Source organism: Prionailurus viverrinus, chromosome A2, assembly GCF_022837055.1.
Source record: "Prionailurus viverrinus isolate Anna chromosome A2, UM_Priviv_1.0, whole genome shotgun sequence".
Taxonomy (NCBI): domain Eukaryota; kingdom Metazoa; phylum Chordata; class Mammalia; order Carnivora; family Felidae; genus Prionailurus; species Prionailurus viverrinus.
In genome coordinates, this window is record NC_062562.1 from 124,149,641 (window position 1) to 124,172,200 (window position 22,560).

At 40.9% G+C, this 22,560-nt stretch overlaps 1 protein-coding gene across 2 annotated transcripts in view; it reads right to left on the bottom strand.

Annotated features, from left to right (window-relative positions):
* Positions 1–5,854: 5,854 nt before the first annotated feature.
* The window catches only part of KBTBD2 (kelch repeat and BTB domain containing 2), a 37,444-nt gene continuing 20,738 nt past the window's right edge, over positions 5,855–22,560 (bottom strand). Inside the window, exons 4-5 of one of the 2 annotated variants that reach the window (XR_007146244.1) lie at positions 18,777–21,448; positions 5,855–5,866 (exon numbers count right to left, since the gene is read on the bottom strand). Coding sequence is in view for 1 of the 2 variants with exons in the window: in XM_047829537.1 (XP_047685493.1) it covers positions 19,913–21,448 (1,536 nt within the window). In the remaining variant the exon portion in view is untranslated. Of the gene's footprint in view, positions 5,867–18,728; positions 21,449–22,560 lie in introns of those variants that run through there. The other variant, XM_047829537.1, reaches the window with a different exon arrangement.

Consider the following 22,560-nt stretch of genomic DNA (forward strand, 5'->3'; position numbering starts at 1 on the left):
TAGAGGAAATCCTATCTTTCTGTGTCTTATTTGTAAATAAGACTACCTCATCGCTTCTCGGCCTTTTGGCTAAGATCAAGTGTAAATAAGACTACCTCAAGGTCATGAGATTCTCTATGATCTTCTAGGAGTTTCTAAAGCTTTGCCTTTCATATTTATTCACCTGGACACCTGGAACTTCTTTTTAGGGTGATCTAGAGTAGAGAGGTCAAATTCCTCCCACTACCCCAGCCCCCGGACATGGCTAGAAAGTTTTAACATTTCTTCTTTTGCCATGTAAGGACTACTATAAACTACTTCATCTTCTCACTCTCACTTCATACAAAGACATCTTAATATGCAAACATGAGAAGAGCATAGGGTCAGAGTAAAGGAGAATCCTTTAAACCAAATAACTGAGTTGCACTGATTAATTTGTCTATATTTTTCTCATTTTGTTACAGGTTCTGTGCACTGGTTTATGGAGATGGATGAAGGAACCTTATTTTTTTTGAATCTGAAGGGCTGACATTCCCCAAGTCTAAAAATCACATAAGTGTCCAGTGTTTTCCAGAACTGTCCCAGGCAGCCACAAACTCTCAGGACTTTTAACACATCAGAGACACACTGGCCTCCAGAGACCCAAGATTTTTGCCTCTTTAGCTACTCGCACTGGGAAGCCCCTCTTAAGATTAACCCAAGTCCCTCATACTGCATTTTAAATGCCAGCTGCTCCCCATCAAATATTTAAGGGCCTACTATGTACACACGTGGTGCCTGGCCCTTTGGAGCCCGCTGTTCAGCAGTGACAGGTGAGCAGTTATCACAGAGGGCAAAAAGGGCCAGGTCAAAGGCCAGGATGCATTTAAGCCCATCAAGGTGGCCAGCTGCTTTCTGAACAGGGACGACTCAAAGTCTCTTCCCCTGGGAGCCTAAGTTGAGACCTGAAGGCTAAGTGAGAGTCGTTGGGGATGAGGTGGGAGTCAGGTGCAGTGATGGGAGAGGCTGTAGAGGACTCCGGGGCTGGGAGATCAGCACAGGCAGACTTGGGAGCAGTGAATGTTCTTCGGTGTGGCTGGGCCCTCCATGGCTAGGTCGGGATGGGGAGAGCCCTGTCAGCCGGCAGAAGGGGGATAGACTCGGAGAAGGCAGGGGAAAACCTGGAAGGGCTTGGCTGCAGGCACGAGGCGGGTCGGGTGCTGCGGATTAGAAAGTTGGTTGAGAAGGACACACACCCTCTTTCGCCCTGCCCTTGGCCACACATTCAGTGATGTTTATCGGAACACAGCAGCCACCCTGCCCTTTCCTCAGCAGTCCAATCTCCCAGCTTTCCGCCGACTTTAAATCACATTCGCCCCAAACAATAGGCCCAAGAACAAAACTCCTGTGACTGCCGCTCTCCGTCAAAAAGCGGTCACTGTGAGAACGTGTTTTCCATTAATTTTGCCAGAGTTTAGCGGCGCTTGTCAGTGAAAAGCAAGTCTGAGAGATTGGGGAGAGCATGGGGGCCACTCCAGCGTCTCAGTTACTCTTCTGGCCGAGTGAAGACCCAGGAGACCTGCCCCACCAGTGCGGTGTAGAAAACTCACTTTTTCTTCACACACTTGACAGGCAGGGAGTACTTTGTATGCTCAGAAAGTCCATCTGCAGTCATCATCTGGATTTTCGTTTCTATTTGATCCAGTCCATGGATTCCCCCCCCCCCGATCAACTTTCCCAGAAGGCAGTGCTTTGCTCTGGGGAATGGTTAGGTCAAAGTCAGATAGCAGAGGATTTGATAAGTAGCCTCTCCACGTGCCCCTCCTGGCTGTGCCCTAGATGATGGTCCCTCAGCAGCGCTTCCTAGAAACCACTGAGACTGAAGTTAAACTACACCGTCCTCAGCTGCAGTGACCCTGAACTGGCCCTTTGTGCAAGGTCATCCATGAGACACCAATATCTCCGTGCCCTCAATAGGTCATTCACTCCCACTAAATGCTTTTACAGTGGAAATTCCCAGGTTAAGTTTCACAGCTAAAGATGAATATTTTGTGTGTGTCACCCATTGTATGGTTCAAAATCACAGGGCCAGCAGGACTGGAATTTTTTCATCTTCCATATTTTCCCACCTTTGAAGTATTAGTGATAGCTCCCTCATTTTGAGACTCAAGGTTTAAAACATGTTTATTCTGTGTGCCATGAATTCCACTCCTTTGACCATCTGGGCTTAATGAATCCTTAGCATTTTTCTTCTGGGTCTTTGTTGGAAATGAAGGATACTCTCCACTACTTCTCTGGTTGGAAGATATGTGTTTTATTCCCTTCTAACTAAGTTATCAGGCTAAATCCTGTGACCTTTCTCCCTTGAAAAGCAGGCAGTGTTTCCAATATTTCTAACACAATTCCTCGGGAATGTGGAATGGGTTTCCTTGTGGACAGTGTTGTTTATGGGGTCTCTGTCTCCATTCATAGAAACCTGCATGTCAGAGAGACAGCGTATATATGAAAACATAGGATAAAGGTGCTAGAGAACCGAAATGCTCTGGGTAGCAGCCCCCCAAACCTGACGGCTAAAAACAGCTCCCCTTGGCTGCAGCCCCAGCAGCAGCAAGTAAAGATGCACTCAGTCACAAACCGACTTACTAGGGTCCTGTCTGGAGTCCAGAAGACAAGAGGAGACCTCTAAAATTTGATACAAAGTGATGAGTGTCTTGAGAGGTCCACTAAAGTGCCATGGCGGTCCTTTCTGCTGGGACAATCAGAGAAGGCTTCCTGGAGGTGTTATGGAACCAGGCTGGAACGATGGCAGAAGAAGCAAGCGGCACTCGGAGATCTTGGTGGATTGGAGATTTATTTTACACCGCCGGGCTCAGAGGAGACTGTTTCTCCAAAGGTCTGAGCCCGGAATGCCAAGTCGGGAGGGTAATTTATAGCCGACAACGTCCATCATCTGTGGGGGGTTTTGCCCACACAGCAAACAAAGGAAGAAGAACCCAGAGGAGGGGTCTCTAAGCTGGAGACCAGAGTTTGTTTTAGCCCCGTCGGCCATCTTTGGCGTACTTGACTTCTCCAACAGAGGAAGTGGCATTTGCTCTGTTTCTTGAGTGAAGAAGGTAAGATTCTGAATAGAGACAGTAAAGGCGAGAGCAGATTTTTAGCCCACCCTCAGGGGGTCCCATCGCCTGTGATGCAGAAAAGGAGAAGCTCAGAGTGAGTAAAGCTCTAGGAAGGGATTAGTGATGATGGAAGAGAACTAAGAACCTCTGGAGATGCTAAAGCCAGAAGGAGCCTGAGATGCATAGCAACCACCCCAAGTTACTCTTGGTGAGAATACAAGGCTTAAGGAAAAGATAGTGAAAACCCCAAGCGGCAGATACAGGAAGGAAAAGAAGTACAGTTGACCCTTGAACAACGGGATTAAGTTTTGCAGTCAAAAATTTATGTGTAACTTTGGACTCCCCCAGAACTTTAATAGCCTACTGTTGACCACTGGCCTTACTGATAACATAAACAGTCGGTTGATGTATATTTTGTGTGTTATATGGATTCAATACGATATTCTTACAATAAAGTAGGGAGAAGAAGATGTTATTAAGAAAATCATAAGGAAGAGAAAATATATATTACATTTCTATATCAAAAAACCCCACATATAAGTGGACCTGACAGGGGCCAACTTCCTCTCTGAGGTGGGAAACTGCTCAAAGTCTCAGATGAATGATGAGTAAGGCCACTCTGACAGAAGTGGACACCCTCCTCCAGCACTTGACCATTTATTCCTTCCTTTGTTGGGTATTCATGCTTCCCGTAGTCTAGCAAGCTCACGCATTCCAACAGTTTTTTCGAGTGCGTTTGAACGTTAAGCTAATACTTGTTTCATTGCTTTAAAAGGTGCCCTTTTAAAAAGCAGGATCCCAGTCACTAACACAGGAATGAACATTTTTATGGACCTGTACCTTAATTAGGGGAGAGCATCGAAGTCATTTTAAATGGACTTAATCTCATCCTAAGCCTGGCCAACATTCCATTCCTGAGGGTTTACATCAAGGAAGTCATCCAAAAGGGGGAAAAAGGTATGTGTATAGAGTTTTATGTCACTGTAAAGGATAATGAAAAATTGGGAACAACAGAAGGATTGCTATGACGCTTAAGAGTAATACTAACAATGCACACCTGGTGGCTTAGTAAAGTGTCCGACTCTTGGTTTCAGCTCAGGTCACATTCTCACGGTTTGTGAGATCAAGACCTGCAAATGGGCTCTGCACTTGTAGCATGGAAATTGTTTGGGATTCTCTCTCTCCCTCTCTCTGCTCCTCTCCCCCTCAAAATACATAAAATAAACATTTAGAAAAACTAATACTAATAAATATGCTTACTTGTAATGTTAGCTATTAATCACTGAAAAGTGAGGTAATGTAGAGAGGAGGAAAATACAGAAAAAAGATTATACGAATACAGGCAGTTCACGGGAGGGCAGGAATCCCAACTTGTTTCCCTCTGCACTTCTTCTTCCTTTGTCTTTTCCCAGTTTTTCCCATGCTGGTTTGAGAACATGGAAAAATGAGTTGATTTTGGAGATCAATGACACTTGGGTGATTTTCTTCTGCTAATGAATGGTAATGTGTTGGAGGGGACAATCCAAGCAGTGATCAGGGTAGAGAAGACATTACACATAAGTAAAAGCCTCTCGCTTTGCCTGTGTCTTTCTTTTTTTCCCATTAGGCCCTGAACACATCTCCATCACCACTCTTAATGTTCTGGGGGTAATAACTATCTAGTATTACAATGGATGGTGCGGGGGAGGGGCTGGCACATAGTAGGCACTTGATGAATATTGTGACATCCCTTCCAGTGCAAGGCTCTCTGGTTACAGTTTACCAACCCCAGGGTAACTGATGTACGTACTGAAACAGCAAAAGGAGCTAAGGAAACAAAATAAAGCAGCACTTTCAACTATTTCTATTTTACAAAGTGCTTGGTGAAACTGTAAAAGGATATTTAGTACCACAAAAAGTAGGCCAAGGGTAAGAAAAACTCTCCATACCCAGGAGGATTCAGCTGACCAAATTAAGTCTGATCCAGAATAAACAGTTCTCATCTGGAAATCTAGCAGTTCCAGAAAGTACTGTCCAAGTGGAAAAAGGCCCACGATGCTGGTCTGCATAATTATGTAACCCTTTAGGAAAGGGGAAGGAAGTGCCACCATCCTGGGGTACATGGGGAAAAGCAACCGTGAGAAAATAATAGTACTCAGGCCTCAAAGAAGGGGATTGTGCTATTAGAGAAACCAGGCCCACAAGCCCTTTCTCATGAACTTGACCAACTTTGGTCATTTTTCCCTGTGCCTACCCGGTGTCCAAAACCTAAAACAAGGTTCCTATTATCCAATCCGTCCAACAGAAATAACTGTCAAATAGGCACGTGAATAGCACTGCACATGAAGGAACCCGTTTGAAATGAGACACGAGCTCAGCTGCAACGGTCAAGACCAGTCACGTCTGTGCTTTCTCTGGAAAAGCATGATCATCGCCCCTTTGAAGATCACTTAAAAACATCAAACAAACTAGATCCCAGATGGTAAGAGGAATTTAAAATATAACTCTCTTTCCCTAACAAATTGTAAAAATCCAGGCTTGAAATTAAAAGCAGGGATTCAACGAGCTCATGTACACCATGGTCACAGCAGCATTTTTCACAGTAGTCGGGGTGGAAACAACCAAAGTGTCCACAAACAGAGGCACAGACAAACAGAATGTGCCGTGTACAGACAATGGAGTATCATTCAGCCTTTAAAAGGAAGGAAATTCTGGCACCTGCTACAGCACGGATGAACCGTGAAGTCACTGTTAAGTGAAATGAGCCAGGCCCAGAAGGACAAATACTGTGTGACTCCTCTTGTATAAGGGACCTGGAGTAGTCCTAGTCATAGAGACAGAAAGTAGAGGGGTGGTTGCCAGAGGCTGGAAGGAGGGCGAGTGGGGAGGGGAGATAGTGTTTACTGGGCACAGAGTTTCAGTTTTGCAAGATAAAAAGTTCTGGAGATGGATGGTGGTGATGGTTATGTAACATTGGGAATGCACTAAAGAAAAAAAATTTTTTTATTTTTTAACACTTATTTTTAAGAGAGAGAGCATAAGTAGGGGAGGAGCAGAGAGAGGGAGACCAAGGATCTGAAGCAGGCTCCACGCTGTCAGCACAGAGCCTCACGTGGGGCTCGTACTCATGAACCATGAGATCGTGACCTGAGCCAAAATCAAGAGTTGGCCGCTTAACCAACTGGGCCACCCAGGCGCCCCCTTAAAAATAATTTTTTTAATGCATTTAAAAAGACCATAGAACTAGGCACTGGAAGAGACACTTGGGATCTTTAACTTCAGTTCTCTTACACTTCACCGCCGTTTATTATGGAATATTTCAGATATATACGAAAGTAGAAGAGTTTAGTAAACCTCCTTTTACAATATACCATTCAGCTTCAATAATTGTCAGCTTACAGCCAATTTTGTTTCATTTTTACCGTTACTTTTTCCCCTCAATCCCACAGAATTTTTATCTTTTAAATTTTTTTTTTCCAACGTTTATTTATTTTGGGGACAGAGAGAGACACAGCATGAACGGGGGAGGGGCAGAGAGAGAGGGAGACACAGAATCGGAAACAGGCTCCAGGCTCTGAGCCATCAGCCCAGAGCCCGACGCGGGGCTCGAACTCCCGGACCGCGAGATCGTGACCTGGCTGAAGTCGGACGCTCAACCGACTGCGCCACCCAGGCGCCCCTTAAATTTTTATTTGGAAATAATTTCAAGCATACATGTAAGGAACAAAAAATGAAAATAGTAAGACAAAATCAAATACCTATCACCCTTTACCCAGATTCATCCCTTCATCTCTCTTGCTCTCACGCACACACACACAACCCTCCCCCAAACACTTTTTTTCCACCTATTGAGGCCAAGTTACATATATCATAGCCCTTTCTTTACCCTTAAATACTTCATTATGTATTTCTTTAAAATGAGGATATTCTCTTACATATAGTACAGTCACCAAATTCAGTAAATTTAACACTGACTCAATTATATCTCTGTTCCACCTTTCGTATTCCAACTTTTTTGATTACGTTCTTTATAGCATTTTTTCCCTTCCAGGGCTAGGTGTTGTATTCAGTTGTCAGCCTCCATTTCCAGAGACTTTCTCTTTTATAGCATTGACATTTTGGCAAAATAAATACCTCTTCCTTTTTTTTAATAAGATGGTCCTCACTAGGGATTTGTCTACCATTTTCTTATGATTAGATTCCAAATACACATTCTTGCCCAGAATACTGCCTAGTTTATGTTGTGTTCCTCTCAGGATATCACATGTGGAGGCGTATGTCTATCTGCCCCTTATTGGTGATGTTGATCTTGATCACTGGTCAAGCTTGTTGCCCAATTGCATCACTCTACAGTTACTGCCTCCCCCTTGCAAATAAGAAACAGTCTGTGCGGAGATGCTTTAGGATCATGCAAATAATCTGCTTATCATCAACATTTCCCTTAGATTCAGCGTCTGTATTTACCTGTTGCTGCATAATACATATGTCAAAACTTAGTTGTTTAAAATAGTATTTATGATCTCAGTTTCTGTGGGTCAGGAAATTGGTAGTGGTTAGCTTGATGTTTCTGCCTCAGGATCTCTGGTGAGATTACATTTCAGTGTTGGCCAGAAGTTGCCATCATCTGAAGGCTTGCCTGGGGCTGGAGAATTCATTGCCAAGACAGTTCATTCATATACCTGGCAAGTTGTGCTGAAACTGTCAGTTCCTTGCTTCATAAACTTCTCTCTAGAGTTGCTTCTGTGTCCTCGTGGCATGGACTGGTTTCCTCTAGAGCAAGTGATCCCTGAGAGAGCAATGCCTTTTGTGACCTACTCTTGGGACTCATACACTGTCACTTCCACTACAGTGGACTCATTAGGAGTTACTAAGTCCAGGGGCGCCTGGGTGGTTCAGTCGGTTAAGCGTCAGACTCTTGGTTTCAGCTCACATCATAATCTCGCAGTTTGTGGGTTCGAGCCCTACATCACATTCTGTGTTGACAGCATGGAGCCTGCTTGGGATTCTCTGTCTCCCTCTCTCCCCCCCTTTCTCTAAATAAATAAACATTTTTTTTTTTAAGTGACTAAGTCCAACCCACATTACAAGAAACAATAAGCTCTAAACTTTTTTTTTCCCCAAGCTCCAATTCTTGAAGGGAGACTATCAAAGAATTTGTGGACATATTTTAGGATCATCACAGCATCCACTGATAATTCTTGCCTGATACAGTTCTTTCTCTGATACCTGGAAAATAACGGTTTTCCAACTATATCCTATACTGTTTTTGAAGCAAACCCCGCAGTATATTTCATCTGTAAATATTTAAGATGTATCTCTAAAACAAAGATGTTGTAATGTTATAAGCTGATAACTTAATACTATCAAGTAACAAATCAGTATTTAAATTTCCATTTGTCTCATGAATGCCATATTTTTTGACATGCAATTCACATCCCATAAAATTTATCCATTTAAAGTGTATAATTCAGTGGTTTATAGTGTTTTCACAAAGATGTACAGTCATGATCACTATCTTAATTCCATCATCCCAAATAGAAAACCCTGTATCCAATAGCAGTCACTTACCATTTCCCACTCATCCCTTGGCAACCACTAGTATACATGCTATGGATTTGCCTATTTTGTACATTTCATATAAATGGAATAATACCATATGTGGTGTTTTCTGTCTGACTTCTTTCACATAGCATAAAGTTTTCAAGATTGATCTATAGTGCAGCATGGATCTTTTTTTACTGCTGAATTCCATTGTATGGGTATACCACATTTTTATTTATCCACTTTTTGGCTATTATACATAATGTTGCTATGAACATTTGTGTACAAGTTTCTGTGCGAAGCCATGCTAATTTTTGGTTGAATCAGGACCAAAGTAAAGTCTACATAATGCTATGAGTGGATAAATCTTTTAAGTCTCTATTATAGGTTCCTCCTTCTACAACTTTATTTTTTCAATTTGTTAAAGAAATGGAGTCATTTGTCCTGTGCAGTTTTCCAAAATCTGGATTTTGTTGATTGCAGAATTTAATGCGTTCTTCTAACTTCTATAGTTTCATAAATTGGTACTTGGGTATAGAGACTTGATCAGGTTTCCTTGATGGAAAGAAGAGGCAAGATGATTATAGGTAGGCTGTCATCCCACCAACCTAATTCTCTCTCTCTTTTTGTTGTTGTTTTCCTGATATTTTGATATTAATGATTATTGCCTAGATCCATTTTGGAATAAGAAGTAGTGGTATCTCGGGGCGCCTTGGTGGCTCAGTCGGTTGAGTGTCTGACTTCGGCTCAGGTCATGATCTCGCGATTTGTGAGTTTGGGCCCCGCGTCGGGCTCGTGCTGACAGCTCGGAGCCTGGAGCCTGCTTCGGATTCTGTGTCTCCCTCTCTCTCTGCCCCTCCCCTGCTCATGCTCTGCCTCTCTCTGTCTCTCAAAAATAAATAAATGTAAAAAAAAAAAAAAAATTAAAAAAAAAAGTAGTGATATCTCATTCTGTCATTCCTTCTTTATCTGTTACCTAGAATATGTATAAAGAAAAAATTTGCCCCTCTTTTATTACATGATTCAGTTTGCATATAAAAGGAAGGATAAAATGCTTGATTCTTTCCCTTTATTTTATCCTCTAATAATGATCAACTATTTGTAGGTTTTAAAAATGAACTTGTGGGGGCGCCTGGGTGGCTCAGTCGGTTAAGCATCCGACTTCGGCTCAGGTCATGATCTCATGGGGTTCTTGGGTTCGAGCCCCGCGTCGGGCTCTGTGCTGAGAGCTCAGAGCCTGGAGCCTTCTTCGGATTCTGTGTCTCCCTCTCTCTCTGCCCCTCCCCTGCTCATGCTCTGTCTCTGTCTCAAAAATAAACATTAAAAAAAATTTAAAAAAAAATGAACTTGTGGATTAAATGTATTTAATACATTCTGATCCACTGGAGTTATTTTGTTTTTCTGTAATAGTTCTTTTTTTCCCTCAAAATAAGTTTCCAGGGGCACCTGGGTGGCTTAGTCGGTTGGGCATCCGACTTCGGCTCAGGTCATGTTCTCAAGGTTCCTGGTTTGAGCCCCGCGTTGGGCTCTGTGCTGACAGCTCAGAGCCTGGAGCCTGCTTCTGATTCTGTGTCTGCCTCTCTCTGGCCCTACCCCCGCTCATGCTCTGTCTCACTCTCTCTCTTAAAAATAAACAAACATTTAAAAAATTAAAAAAAAATAATAAGTTTCCATATTTTGGCAGGAACACATGAGTAGATTTTTTGATATTCATTATGTTAGATGATTAATGACATTTCTTTTGACATAAAGTCCTCTTATTTAGGATTTAATAAATCAAATATTCTAATGGGTACACTTTTTCCACATAAAAGTAAGAGAGTTTTTGAAAATTTTCATGCTAATGTTTTTATTTTTGAAGAAGATAAAAAGGTTAAATATTTAATAGACCATTTCCAGGAAAAAAAAAAAAAGCATTGACCTATTTTATGTGGTATCCACTAGGAGGTTCAGTAGATTAAGGGTAAAATTAAGGTCCCTTTATGTACCATTAAACAGCTGGCACCCTCATAGAGAGGAATATTTTCAGCATAGAAGATATGTGACACAACATGTGGTTGGTATTGGAAAAAGATCTACTTTCAAATACATATATTAATATTTGCATTTTACTGCCCCACCCCCATCCCCCACCCAAAATACTGCTTCTGGCACAGTGATGAAAGGCAGCGAAAAGTAACCACAATAAGTGAAGGGGAGATGTGTTATGATTCGGAAGCTTTAATTCACGAAAAATTATTAACGTGTGTATCTTCTTCTTGGAGTTATTCTTACTGTTGCTCACATTGTCCTCTCTTTGCAATGGTTCTTTTCTTTTTTATTTTATTCTATTTATTTATTTTTTTAGAGAGAATTCCAAGCAGGCTCTGCGCTGAGCAGAGCTGAATCCCACAACCCTGGGATCGTGACCTGAGCCAGAAGCAAGAGTCAGAAGCTCAACTGACTGAACCACCCAGGTGCCCTTTTTCTCTTTTTAAAAGAATTCTGTGCATGCTGTCAGTCCCTACAAAGCCAGACTGGGGACTGATCCCAGGGAGCCTGGATGCTGAGTCATGCCGTCTCTCACAAGTGCAATTTGCTCCCCGCACCTTCCCTCAAGCATTGGGCCATCCTGGCCTGTTGAATGGGGCCTACCCTCACCCACCAGGTCATATTCCTGTGGCCAGCAGTTCCATAGCACTAAGCCATTGAGGAAAAGATTTGCATGGTGATTACTGTCACACGCCATATGCCTCTGCTTCCCTTATGGGCCCTCGGGCCTTTCCAGCAATCTTGAATCTTAGATGTTTCCCATCCGACGGAGCCCTGGTCAGGCCTGGCCAATGGTTCACGTTGGCTAGTTGGTTCCTAAGTCTTTTGACGTGACTGTAACAGCCTTCGATAGTTTCCTTGGTAGCTGGTGTAAGGTGTTTCTAGCCTCCTTTGTACATTTCTTGCCTCATATCTAGAATCAGCCTTTTCTTCCAGAATCTTTGGTTCCTTTTATTAGGAAATATTATCTCCAAAACTACAGTCCAGGGGCTAGGATGCTCCCTGCCATGATTGGTAATTGTTTCCAGGCCTTTTCAGTAGAAAGGAGGAAAATATGTTTCGTTCAAGATGTATGGTGAGTACCTACAGATATTTGCACTGCAAACTCAGGACCACAGGGATTTTTTACTTGCCCTCCTCTGTTTTACGTCTGGTTCTCCTTTCCCCCACGCAGAGAATCCCAGTTCTAAAGAGATTCTCGTAATAACAGATTAGATTATTATTCATTTGCTTGAACACACAGTATGTCTCGGGATATGGATACCAACACTACCACTAACAATGTGACTGACAACACTGAAAGATTTTTTTTCCTTACGGTTTGTTCCATTAGGGATGCACAAATTACTGTGTGTAATTTTTTGTGTGGTTATGCCACCCACTGGATACTAATTTAGATTCATTAGCTTCATCCTAAATTTTTAAAATTTAATTTTGCCTTATAATTATGTAAAAGTTTACCTAGTTCTAGTCAGATTTACCAAACAAGATATATTCAAAGTCGAAGAAGACTTTTATTTTTGGCCCTCATTCTGTTCCTTCCCTCTCCCTCTAGCCATTTAAAAATGTTTGTGGGGCGCCTGGGTGGCGCAGTCAGTTAAGCGTCCGACTTCAGCCAGGTCACGATCTCGCGGTCCGTGAGTTCGAGCCCCGCGTCAGGCGCTGGGCTGATGGCTCAGAGCCTGGAGCCTGTTTCCGATTCTGTGTCTCCCTCTCTCTCTGCCCCTCCCCCGTTCATGCTCTGTCTCTCTCTGTCCCAAAAATAAATAAACGTTGAAAAAAAATTTTTTTAAATGTTTGCAATTTCTTTTTCTACTTTAAACACATAAGAAAATATTATAGATAAAATAATATATATTTTACCACACACACACACACACACACACACACACACTTTCTACCTTGCTCATTAATTTGGAGATCTCTGTGGATTTGACATTATTTAACCAATCCTCTCCTGATGGACATTTGGGTTGTTTCTGGGTTGGGTTTTTTGTTGTTGTTGTTGTTTTTTCTTTTTTTTCTTTCTTTCTTCCTTTTTTTTTTTTTTTTTTTTTTTTTTTTTTTGCTATTGCAATTAATGTTCTAAGGGTAACAGCCTTGTGCATATTTACAGTTTAAAATATTTTTTTTGCCAGGTGGAAAAATACATTTTGTCATTTTGTTTTGGGGAGAGATCACTAGATATGAGATTGCTGGTTGAAAGGACTGGTAATTTTATCGGTATGGCCAAATCCCCAACAACTATGATAATAATTTGCAGGACCATTAACAATGTACGAATGTGCCTGTTTCTCCATTAACAGTATGTCAATCTTTTAGATTTTTGCCAATTTAATATATAAGAAATAGTATCTCAGTGTTGGTTTTATTTGTGTGTGTGTTTCACTTAATATGAATGAGGTGAGCATGTTTCGGTTAGCCATTTCTTTTCCTGTTCATTGTTTATCTCACAGAATCGATTTCCTGTAGAGTCCTTGGTCTTTTTATTTTTAAAAGCTCTTTAAAGACATCAGAAATAGTAACAATTTTAAATATTCTCAGATACCAGCAGGTGTCACAATATCACATAGAGGAACTCATCCCTGTTTCTTTTAGTAATTCTATGAATATTCATATGTATAAAAACATGAACACATTTTTCAAGCAGCATTTGTTGAAAAAACTGTCTTTCCCTATTGAATTACCTTGGCACTTTGGTCAAAAAATTGATCATAAACACATGAAAATATGTCTCTGGATTCTACTGTATTGTGCCTATCTACATCATCATGCAGTACCACACTGTCTTCATTATAGTATAATTTTGAGATTAAAAAAAATTTTTAATGTTTATTTTTGAGAGAGAAAGATCGTGAGTGGGGGAGGGGTAGAGTGAGGGAGACACAGAATCCAAAGTAGGATCTAGGCTCTGAGCTGTCAGCATAGAGCCCCACATAGGGCTCGAACTCAAAGGCTGGGAGATCATGACCTGATCCCAAATCGGACACTTACCAACTGAGCCACACAGGTGCCCCAGAAGATTTTAACTAATCTCTACACCCAACATGGGGCTCAAACCTACAACCCTGAGACAAAGAGTCACGTGCCCCTACCGACTGAAGCCAGCCAGGCACCCCTGAAATTTTTTGTGTAAGGGCTCTAAATTTGTTCTTTTTGTAAAAATGGTTTTGGCTATTGCAGATCCTTTGCTTTTCTGTAAAAATGTTAAAATCAGCTCAATTCTGAGAAAAAAAGTGTACTGGCATTTTGATAGGGATTGCATTAAATGTGTAGAACAACTCAGAATCGCTATCGTAACAATATTCTTTCAATCCATGAACATGCTCTATCTGCACTTCTTTAGGTCTTTAATCTGTCTCAGCAATCTTGTATAGTTATCAGTGTACAGGCCTTATACATCTTTTGCTAAATTTATTCCTAATTTTGTTATGTCATTGTTAATGATTTTTTATGATTGATAGTATATAAAATACAACTGATTTTTGTTTATATGTATTGTTCTTGTATCCTTGCCTAAGGATACTTGCTAAGTTTATTCATTCTAGTTGCCTGTTTTTCCCCCTTTAATTCTAAGCTGTATGGCTTTTCCTTTTCTTGCCTTATTGCCGTGGCTAGTACAATTCCACATAGAAGTGATGAAAGCAGACATCCTTGTCTAGTTCCTGATCTTAGGGTGAGTTGTCAGTCTTTCACTATTAAGCATGACATTAGCTGTATGTTTTTCATAGATGTTCAGTATCAGATTGAGCAAATTTCCTTCCCTAATTTGCTGTTTTTGTCATAAAAGGATATCAGATTTTGTCAAATATTTTTTCTATGCCTACTGAGATCATATGATTTTTCTCCATTATTCTGCTAATATGGTGTATTATGTGATTTTCAGATGTTATACCAACCTTTCATTCCTGGGATAAAACCTCCTTGGCCAAATCCTTTTTATATGTTGGTGAGTTATTTTTTTTCTTTATTAAATGTCAAATCATTTGATGTTAATTTATTTGATAAATCCTTTCTCCATAGTGTCAGATACTCCACGACTAATTACTACAATTCCAAAATAGTGGTCTGAATTCAAATTCCCTTTGTGACCTCTGCACTCCTTTGTATAGATTTTTATTTTGTGTCTACTACGTGCTAGGCATTTAGATGTTGAGGATACAGAAATAGAGGGTAGATAGATGCAAGCCCTTGCCCTCACAGCAGTGGCGAAGACAGTCAAAACAAGTTATAAGATAGCTTGATGAATGCTGTACAGTATTGGGTCCAATTGCGATTTAAATAAAAGGAACCCAAGATAGAATTTTTTTAAGCCACCTAAAGGAAATTACTTGACATGTGAATTGAATTTAACCAGGATCACCATAGCATTTACCATCCAAACAGGAATTTTTAAAAGTCAAAGGGAGAACAAGTATAAACCAGGATGTATGGTTAGCTTAGATCTAACCAAAGGGGAAGAGTGTTTGAGGGAGAAAAAATTTTATGTGAAAGAGGACAAGGCCTATTAAAGTAACTAACAAATCTCAATTTAGTGAGTTTATAAACTGTAAGGAAGAAAATTAGGCTAGAAAAGCAAGGAGAGATCAGATTCTAAAGTCCTTGTAAATCAGAAAGGAACCTGCAGCACTGTATTCCAAAGACAGTAAAAGTTCAAAGCAAAGACATGACATAATTGTTGGAAAAAGATAAGTTGATTGTGGTGTGGAAAAAGTGTGAACAAAGAAGGGGATCAGCAGCAATCATTTGGGGAGAAATGGAGAGTATGTATGGGCTTTTGGAGCCATGAAATGTTTTGTAATTGTGTTGTTTGCTATTTGAATTACAGCTCAAGAAAGCGGTTTTGTTTTTTAAAAGATTTAGGAAATTAAGTTCTCAAGGTGAAATGATAGGGGCTTTAGATTGATGTGTTAGAAATGAAGAGGAGTTCAAGAGATATTTAAGAGAAACTAGAAGGCCCTGTGACTCACAGGATATGGAGATGAGGGAGAGAGGAAAGTCAAATTAACTCCCAAGATTCTGGCCTAAACAGCAGGATGGATGATGGTGCTGTTTACTGAAAGAACCTGAACCAGATGCATGTGTGAGGTGGGGGGGGGGGGGGGGGGGGGGGGAGATCGTAAGACATGTTGGGTGTGAGATAACTGAGATACTCAAGCTAGAGATTTGTTTTGGACTGTTTGTGTCCCTCCAAAATTCATTTGCTGAAACTCTAATCTCAGTGTGATGGCATTGGGAAGTAATTAGGTTACGAGTGTGGAGGCTTCGTGACTCTCATTAGTACCCTTATAAGAGGCCAGAGGTCTTGCTCCATCTTTTTTTTGCCACGTGAGGATACAAGAAGTCAGCAGTCTATATTAGCCCGGGAAAGGGTCCTCATCAGAATCCGACCATGATCTGATTCTGACCTCAGACTTCCAGACTCCAGAACTGTGAGAAACAAATTCCTAAGCCACCTAGTCTATGGCACTTGGTTATAGCAGCCCAAGCTAAGACAATATCCAAGTCAGGCTCTCAGATGAAGGTCTAGGCCGAAGGAAGTCAACAGAAGTCACTGAAGTAAACAGTACTGGTTAAGGCATGTGTGAATATACAAAATCAAGATGTAAAAGAAGTGAAGTCAGCTTCTGAGGAAAGGCCCCAGAGGTAGGAAGAAAACCAGGCGAGTGTAACGTCACAAGTCCAGTTTAGAGTCTTTCAAATAAAGTGTTCAACAGTGTAAAGTGCTATTATGTGTCAAAGCAAACCAGCAGAGTCCAGTCTGGACTTAAAGAAAAGAAAAGAAAGAAAAAGAGGGGCGCCTGGGTGGCTCAGGCAGTTAAGTATCCAACCTTCGATTTCAGCTCAGGTCATGATCTCACAGTTCCTGAGTTCAAGCCCCGTGTTGGGTTCTGACAGCATGGAGCCTGCTTGGGATGCTCTCTCCCTTTCCTTCTGCCTCTCTCCCGCTCACTTGCATGCTCATGCTCTCTGAAAATAAACTTAAACAAAACAAAGTTCAAGTTTCAGTAGAGTGATAGTGGCAGAAACCAGGCTCACATGGTTCAGTGGTAAATGGTGAGATACGGTTTGTCAAAGGCAATTCCAGGAAGGAATTAGGTTTTGAAGGGGGAAAGAAGGAAGGGGGTGAGGAGGAAAAGACTGTTTTACAAAAAGGTTTGGTCATGTTTAAAGAGAAAGGAAAAGAGCCACTTTTCCTAAGCAACTTCACTTAGGGAAGTTGAAGACAGTGAAGGCATGAGAAGGCAGCTTCAGAATCAGGGAGGATTGCTTCAAGCTTAAGGTTTGGGTAGAGTCCGGGAATCTGTATTTAATCCTGACAAGATTCTGGTGCACAAGCAAGTTTGGAAGCCAGAGTAATCATAGAGCAGACTTTGCAAGAAGCTTGGAAAAGATGGTATCTTTAATACAGATCCTTGACTCTTTTATTTTCTCTCTGAATAGAAGAGGAAGAACTTGTAGTGGAGGAAGGTACAGATTTAGTGATGCAGTTCAGAGTTTGCGCTCTATCATTTTCCTGTGAAATAGTAATCTGCTCACAGAGTTGGGAAGGTGAAGATTTCCTAAGACTGGAGGTTTCAAATTGCTTCGAATAATGAAGGGTAGCTTGCTACTATTGAGGATCTAGTGGTTGTGGATGGTGACCGCAGATGATACAGTGGCACCAATCTGTGCCATCATGTGGTTTCCTGTGGCAGTGCTCAGCAGCCCAACAGTAATCAGGCAGAGAGAGCTGAACTCCTCGACGATTCAGGTTTTGCCCCACAGTGACAAAATGACAAGAAAACAAAGGAGTTTAGGATATTGCCAAGAGAGTGGCCAGAGCATTAAGATGACAGACCTGAACTGGATGGAGAGCTAAGTGAAGAAAAGAGATGACTACTAGTGGAACTCCTAATGAGAATAATTTGGGTTTGACTATTTCAAACTCAAGGCCCTTTACATGTATCAGCTTTTGTTCAACATTTTTATCACCAACTATGCTACACTGCAACGGGACGCAGCTGTACATAAGAAAACCCCTCCCCTCAAAAACATCGTTTTGTAGAAGAGTGCCAGTAAGAGCACTCAACAGAATGGTACAATTAACAGGTCAAGGTACAAGGTACTGAGGACGTGTGAGAAGGGACTCTTTCCAGCACAGGGGAAGAGAGTGGTTAGCAGGGAAGCATTCATTTAAAGACTGCCCCCAAGCCAAATAAGATAAAAACGGAGAGGGGGCAAACCATAAGAGACTCTTGAATACAGAGAACAAACAGGGTTGCTGGAGGGGTGTTGGGTGGGGGGATGGGCTAAAATGAGTGATGGGCATTAAGGAGGACACTTGAGATGAGCATTGGGTGTCATAAATGATGAATCACTGAATTCTCAAACCAATACTACACTACACGTTAACTAACTTGAATTAAAAAAAACACACAAAACAATACCCTGCCCCAAGTAGATCTTAAATACAGAAAGACAGCTACAGGCAGAATAGAGACAAAAAGACCACTGTGAGTAGAGCAAGTAGCATAAGCAAAGGCAGGAAAGAATAGCAAAAGCCCGTTTAGGAGTTAAAGTATAGGGGAAAACAATGTAAGATAAGGCTGTAAAAGTAATTTAAAGTCAAATTACAGAGAGCCTTAAAAGTGCTAAAGAATTTGGGACTTCATTCAGTAGGCAGTGAGAGGCAGTTAAAGTTCGTAAACATGATTGGCAATGTGCTGTAGGAAGACTGGCAATCCAGAATGAGATCCTTATTTAAGGCCTAAACCAAGGGTTCTTTTTCAATGTGACTGCCCGAAAGAATCACCTGTAGTGCTTTGAAAGACACTGTTGCTTGGGTCCTTGAGTCCACCCACCAGAAATTGTGGTTTGTTTTGTTTGGGATGAGGCTCAGCAATTTAAACGTACTCCAGATGATCCTAATCTGGGACCAGGGTTAAAGCCTTGTCTCTGTGTCTCTAAAGTTGATGTTGATACAGTAAGGTTCAAATCAGACAATAAAGGAAAGCCAAATGTGTGTGTGTGTGTATGTCAGAATGCTGGAAAAAAACAAAAAACCACTTGTAACAAGTTAAACTGCCCCAGTAAAAAGCACACCGTTGCCATCACAAGAGATATCGTATATATACAATTTATTTAATAAATTAATGTCATTCAAAATACAGTGCCAGAACATGATGCAGTTGAACATGCTAGTGATGTCGTCATGAAGCACCTGTGCTCATGTTAGGTTGGCGGCGCCCCCGCTACTGCTAGTGGTTCCTGGGATTAATGCCAGAGCAGCACTAGTTATCTGCTCTTCTGCACAGCTAGTGCAGAGAATTCCTGAACAGTTCACCTTTCTAATCCTACCCCACCCCCCCACACACATGACAGGTTAAAAAAAAACACACCCTGACAGCTAATGGATATCTATACACAAACACTCTACAGTAATGCTTGTTATTAAGATGTAATGACCTGGTTAACCCACTCTAAATCTTTAAGATGGAGAAATACAACAGCAGCAGGTAGTTATACGCATGAGCCAATGTTAATGTAATACAGAGAGTGGAGGCATTTATTGATTAAAGCTCCACACAGACCCGCACAACAAGGGACTAGCAATTCTTATTGCAAGCCCAGCAACTTAAGTCCACACCTGGTAAATGACCAGCTGATTGGAAGACCTGTATTCTAGATAGACAAGTATAAGTTAGTGAAAAGAGAGTACATGCACCTAATAGTATAGTTAGACTGATCCTGCAGTCATAGCTCTCCCTGTGCAATACCATGAAATGGAAGATCTTCCTCAACTATAGTATAGGATTTAGACAACACTTCTATACCAACATGGACACTAGTGTTAAGTGCAGCTGAATTAATTACACTGAAAAAACAGCTGTATTTCAGGACTTCAGAACAGAAGCACGGGAATGAAATACATATACTAAAAATAACCTCAGCACAATCTGTGATATACCACACTAGGAACAGGAAACTACTTTAATAAGTGAACTTTTTGAACTGTACATAACACAGGGCTAACGATGTTAGATAATCCAGATTCTTATGCTCTCATGATACATGTAAAAGTTTCTCAATTATTGGATAATCTATTTCATATTATGGAAGCATATCTTTCTGTAAGACTCACTGATATATATTATACTGATGCAAATATTAAGTAGGGCATAAAAATAAAATTTATCAAAGATAGATTTTTATGTACTCATATTTAGTCCTTTCATAGCCTCTCTTGTTTAGCAAAGAAAATGACAAAGCACATAAATCAGGCGTGCACTCCCTAAACTCCCCAACTATACAGGTGGTAGTGCAACCATTTCTCCATCCAGTTCAAACTCCTCTGTCCCATCCGGTGAAAAAAGGTAAGTTGGTGGTTTCCATGGAGATTCTTCAAGGCAGGATGGATAAAGTTTCCCCACAGTGCACCGGAAATCTCTCCCTAAGTCCCACAGTACACGTTCAGATATATGCTGCCGCAGAGACCACCGGTCAAGTTCCAGATCATACTGGTAGGTGACGTATTTAGCTCTCTCATTTAAGTGGGTTTCTCGCATGAACACACAAAGAGAATTTGAGATCACAACAGCTCTAACGCAGGGGTCTGAGTACCTCTTAGCAGGGATGTTGGCTGCCATTTTCCACTCATTTTTATTCACATCGTAAATTTCCACAGTTACTGAAGACCCATCGACAGTGCCAGAGGGGAGTCTTATGCCAGAATTGGTAGCAATGTGCAACCCTCCAATATAGAAAATTTTATCACCAAAAGCTGCAGCTGAAGCAAAAGACCTGGTAGTCTGTCTCATGGCCATTTCCACCCATGAATCAGACCTTGGAAAATAACAGTACATGAGGTTCAGTGTCATCACATAAATGCAGTCATGAACCACAACTGCTGCGCTCCACTGCCAAGCACAAGGCAAAGGGCTTACCATTGTCCACTCATCCTTCTCAGTATCATATCGTTCCACGGTCCTCCGATTAAGTTCTCCACCTACACTGTCTCCTCCAATTGCATAGATATAGCCTTCACAGCAAACCAAAGATGGCTTTATGCGGACAAAAAGCATTGGGGTCTTTGGAAACCAGGTATTTTGCTGTGCATCAAACCAATAAAAGCAATTCACAGTTCTGAAGGCAGTCTGAAGTTTGCTTGTTTTACTGTGATTTGTTTTTGTGTTTTTCAGAGGAACTTGACCACCTGCTATATAGATGTCATTATCAGGAGTTACAACAGTCCCAACCTTCTGCAAATCAGCTGGTGGGCTGCACAGCTTGTAAACTTTTTCTGCTTGGGGGCTGTAACAGACAGAAGAGTAAAGACTACAAGGATTTTCTGAAGATGCCTCAATGAAAATCATCATCTCCTCTTTAGTCATTCCAAGTCTTGGTTTGAAAAACTTGGGCATAGACTTATACAGACCTTGAACCACTACAGACTTGTCATTGGGTGGGAGGCCTTGGAACCAAGCTCTCTGCGTTACTTCTGAAAGTGCATCAATTCTGATTTGGCTAAGAACTGAAGACAAATACTGGGATCGTGATTCTGTGTTGTACTCTAGCCACAGCATAGCAGCTTCGCGAACTGTCTCCTCCTTTTCAACATTTAAATTGTCACTACTGAGGATGTCTATCAGTAGGTCATGTGACAGCTGCATGAATGCTTCCTGGTGATACACAGCAGTGAACTTGTGCTCTACCATTCTTTTAGCACTTTGCTTTAATTCTTCACAACTGAACAGATCAGCAAAACTCAACAATCGCACACAATTCTCTGCATTGATTTTCTTAATTAAGTATTCTCGACAACGCTGTAATACATCTTCTACCTAAAATGGGAGGAAACAAAAGGTTGATAAAGACAGGACAAATTTTACTTTTACTGTAAAACACAAGTATATTAATCAGATCCCTATACTACGGTTTGTTTTTAGATATGTATGTTTGGGCTAAGAGATAATGCCTTCCAGTAATAATAAAATTATAAGATTATGCATAGTTTCGTATTTCTTCTTGTCCAGTGGCCTACTTAAGTGCCCTATTTAAGAGCTAATAATGTAACATTTAAAAGGCTCTTAAAAATAGCCTTACAGGAAAAGAAAATTTCTGCATAATTTTTTAGGCTTTAAAAAATATACGACTGAGAAAACTAAAGGGAAAACAATGTAAATATATCATAGTACATAAATGATTATCATTTATCATCATAAATGGTTATTATTGAGGAACCAGAATCTGGTTTTCTCAACATGGACAAGATAGTCATTTATAAAACAAGAAAATCATGCACAATGACTACGTACCTATTTGCCTTTCTTATCTAGAGAGGTAACATAACCAAAGGAACAATAAACACATTCATGTGCCGTTGTAAATTACCTACATTTAAATGACCCACCATAGCCATTCTGTTTCCTAGATCTGTTTTTTCTTAAGGAGGAGAAGTAGATCTTGGCTGAATCAGAACTGCTACCTACTATACTTATTCACACAGCACACTAACTAGAAGCAGCTTAGACTGAGAAGTCAGGTTGCTAAGATTGGATGGTCAGTACTTGTATAGTATTAGGGAGCTTTACTTCTCCAAGCTTCAGCTTTCTCTTGTATACAATGGGGAGATCCTTACCAACGATCACAGTAAGGATTAGATGATATCTATATGTCATCTATATAGATAAAGCAGGATATATATCTAAAACATTATACATAACCTAGATAAAACAGTATGTGGCATATAAAAACACTACCACTCCCTGCGTCTAATAATGAAGATCATGTTGGTGTCACAAAATGCCCCATCCCAGGCCTGTCAGGGCAACCCAGTAAAAGAGACAAGAGTCCTGTTTTTCATTTCGTGAGCGTATGCATATGAGTTCACTAACATGTTAGGGAAAAAGTTAGGAACAGTGTTCCTACCTCCAGTAATAAAGTATTCTGAAAT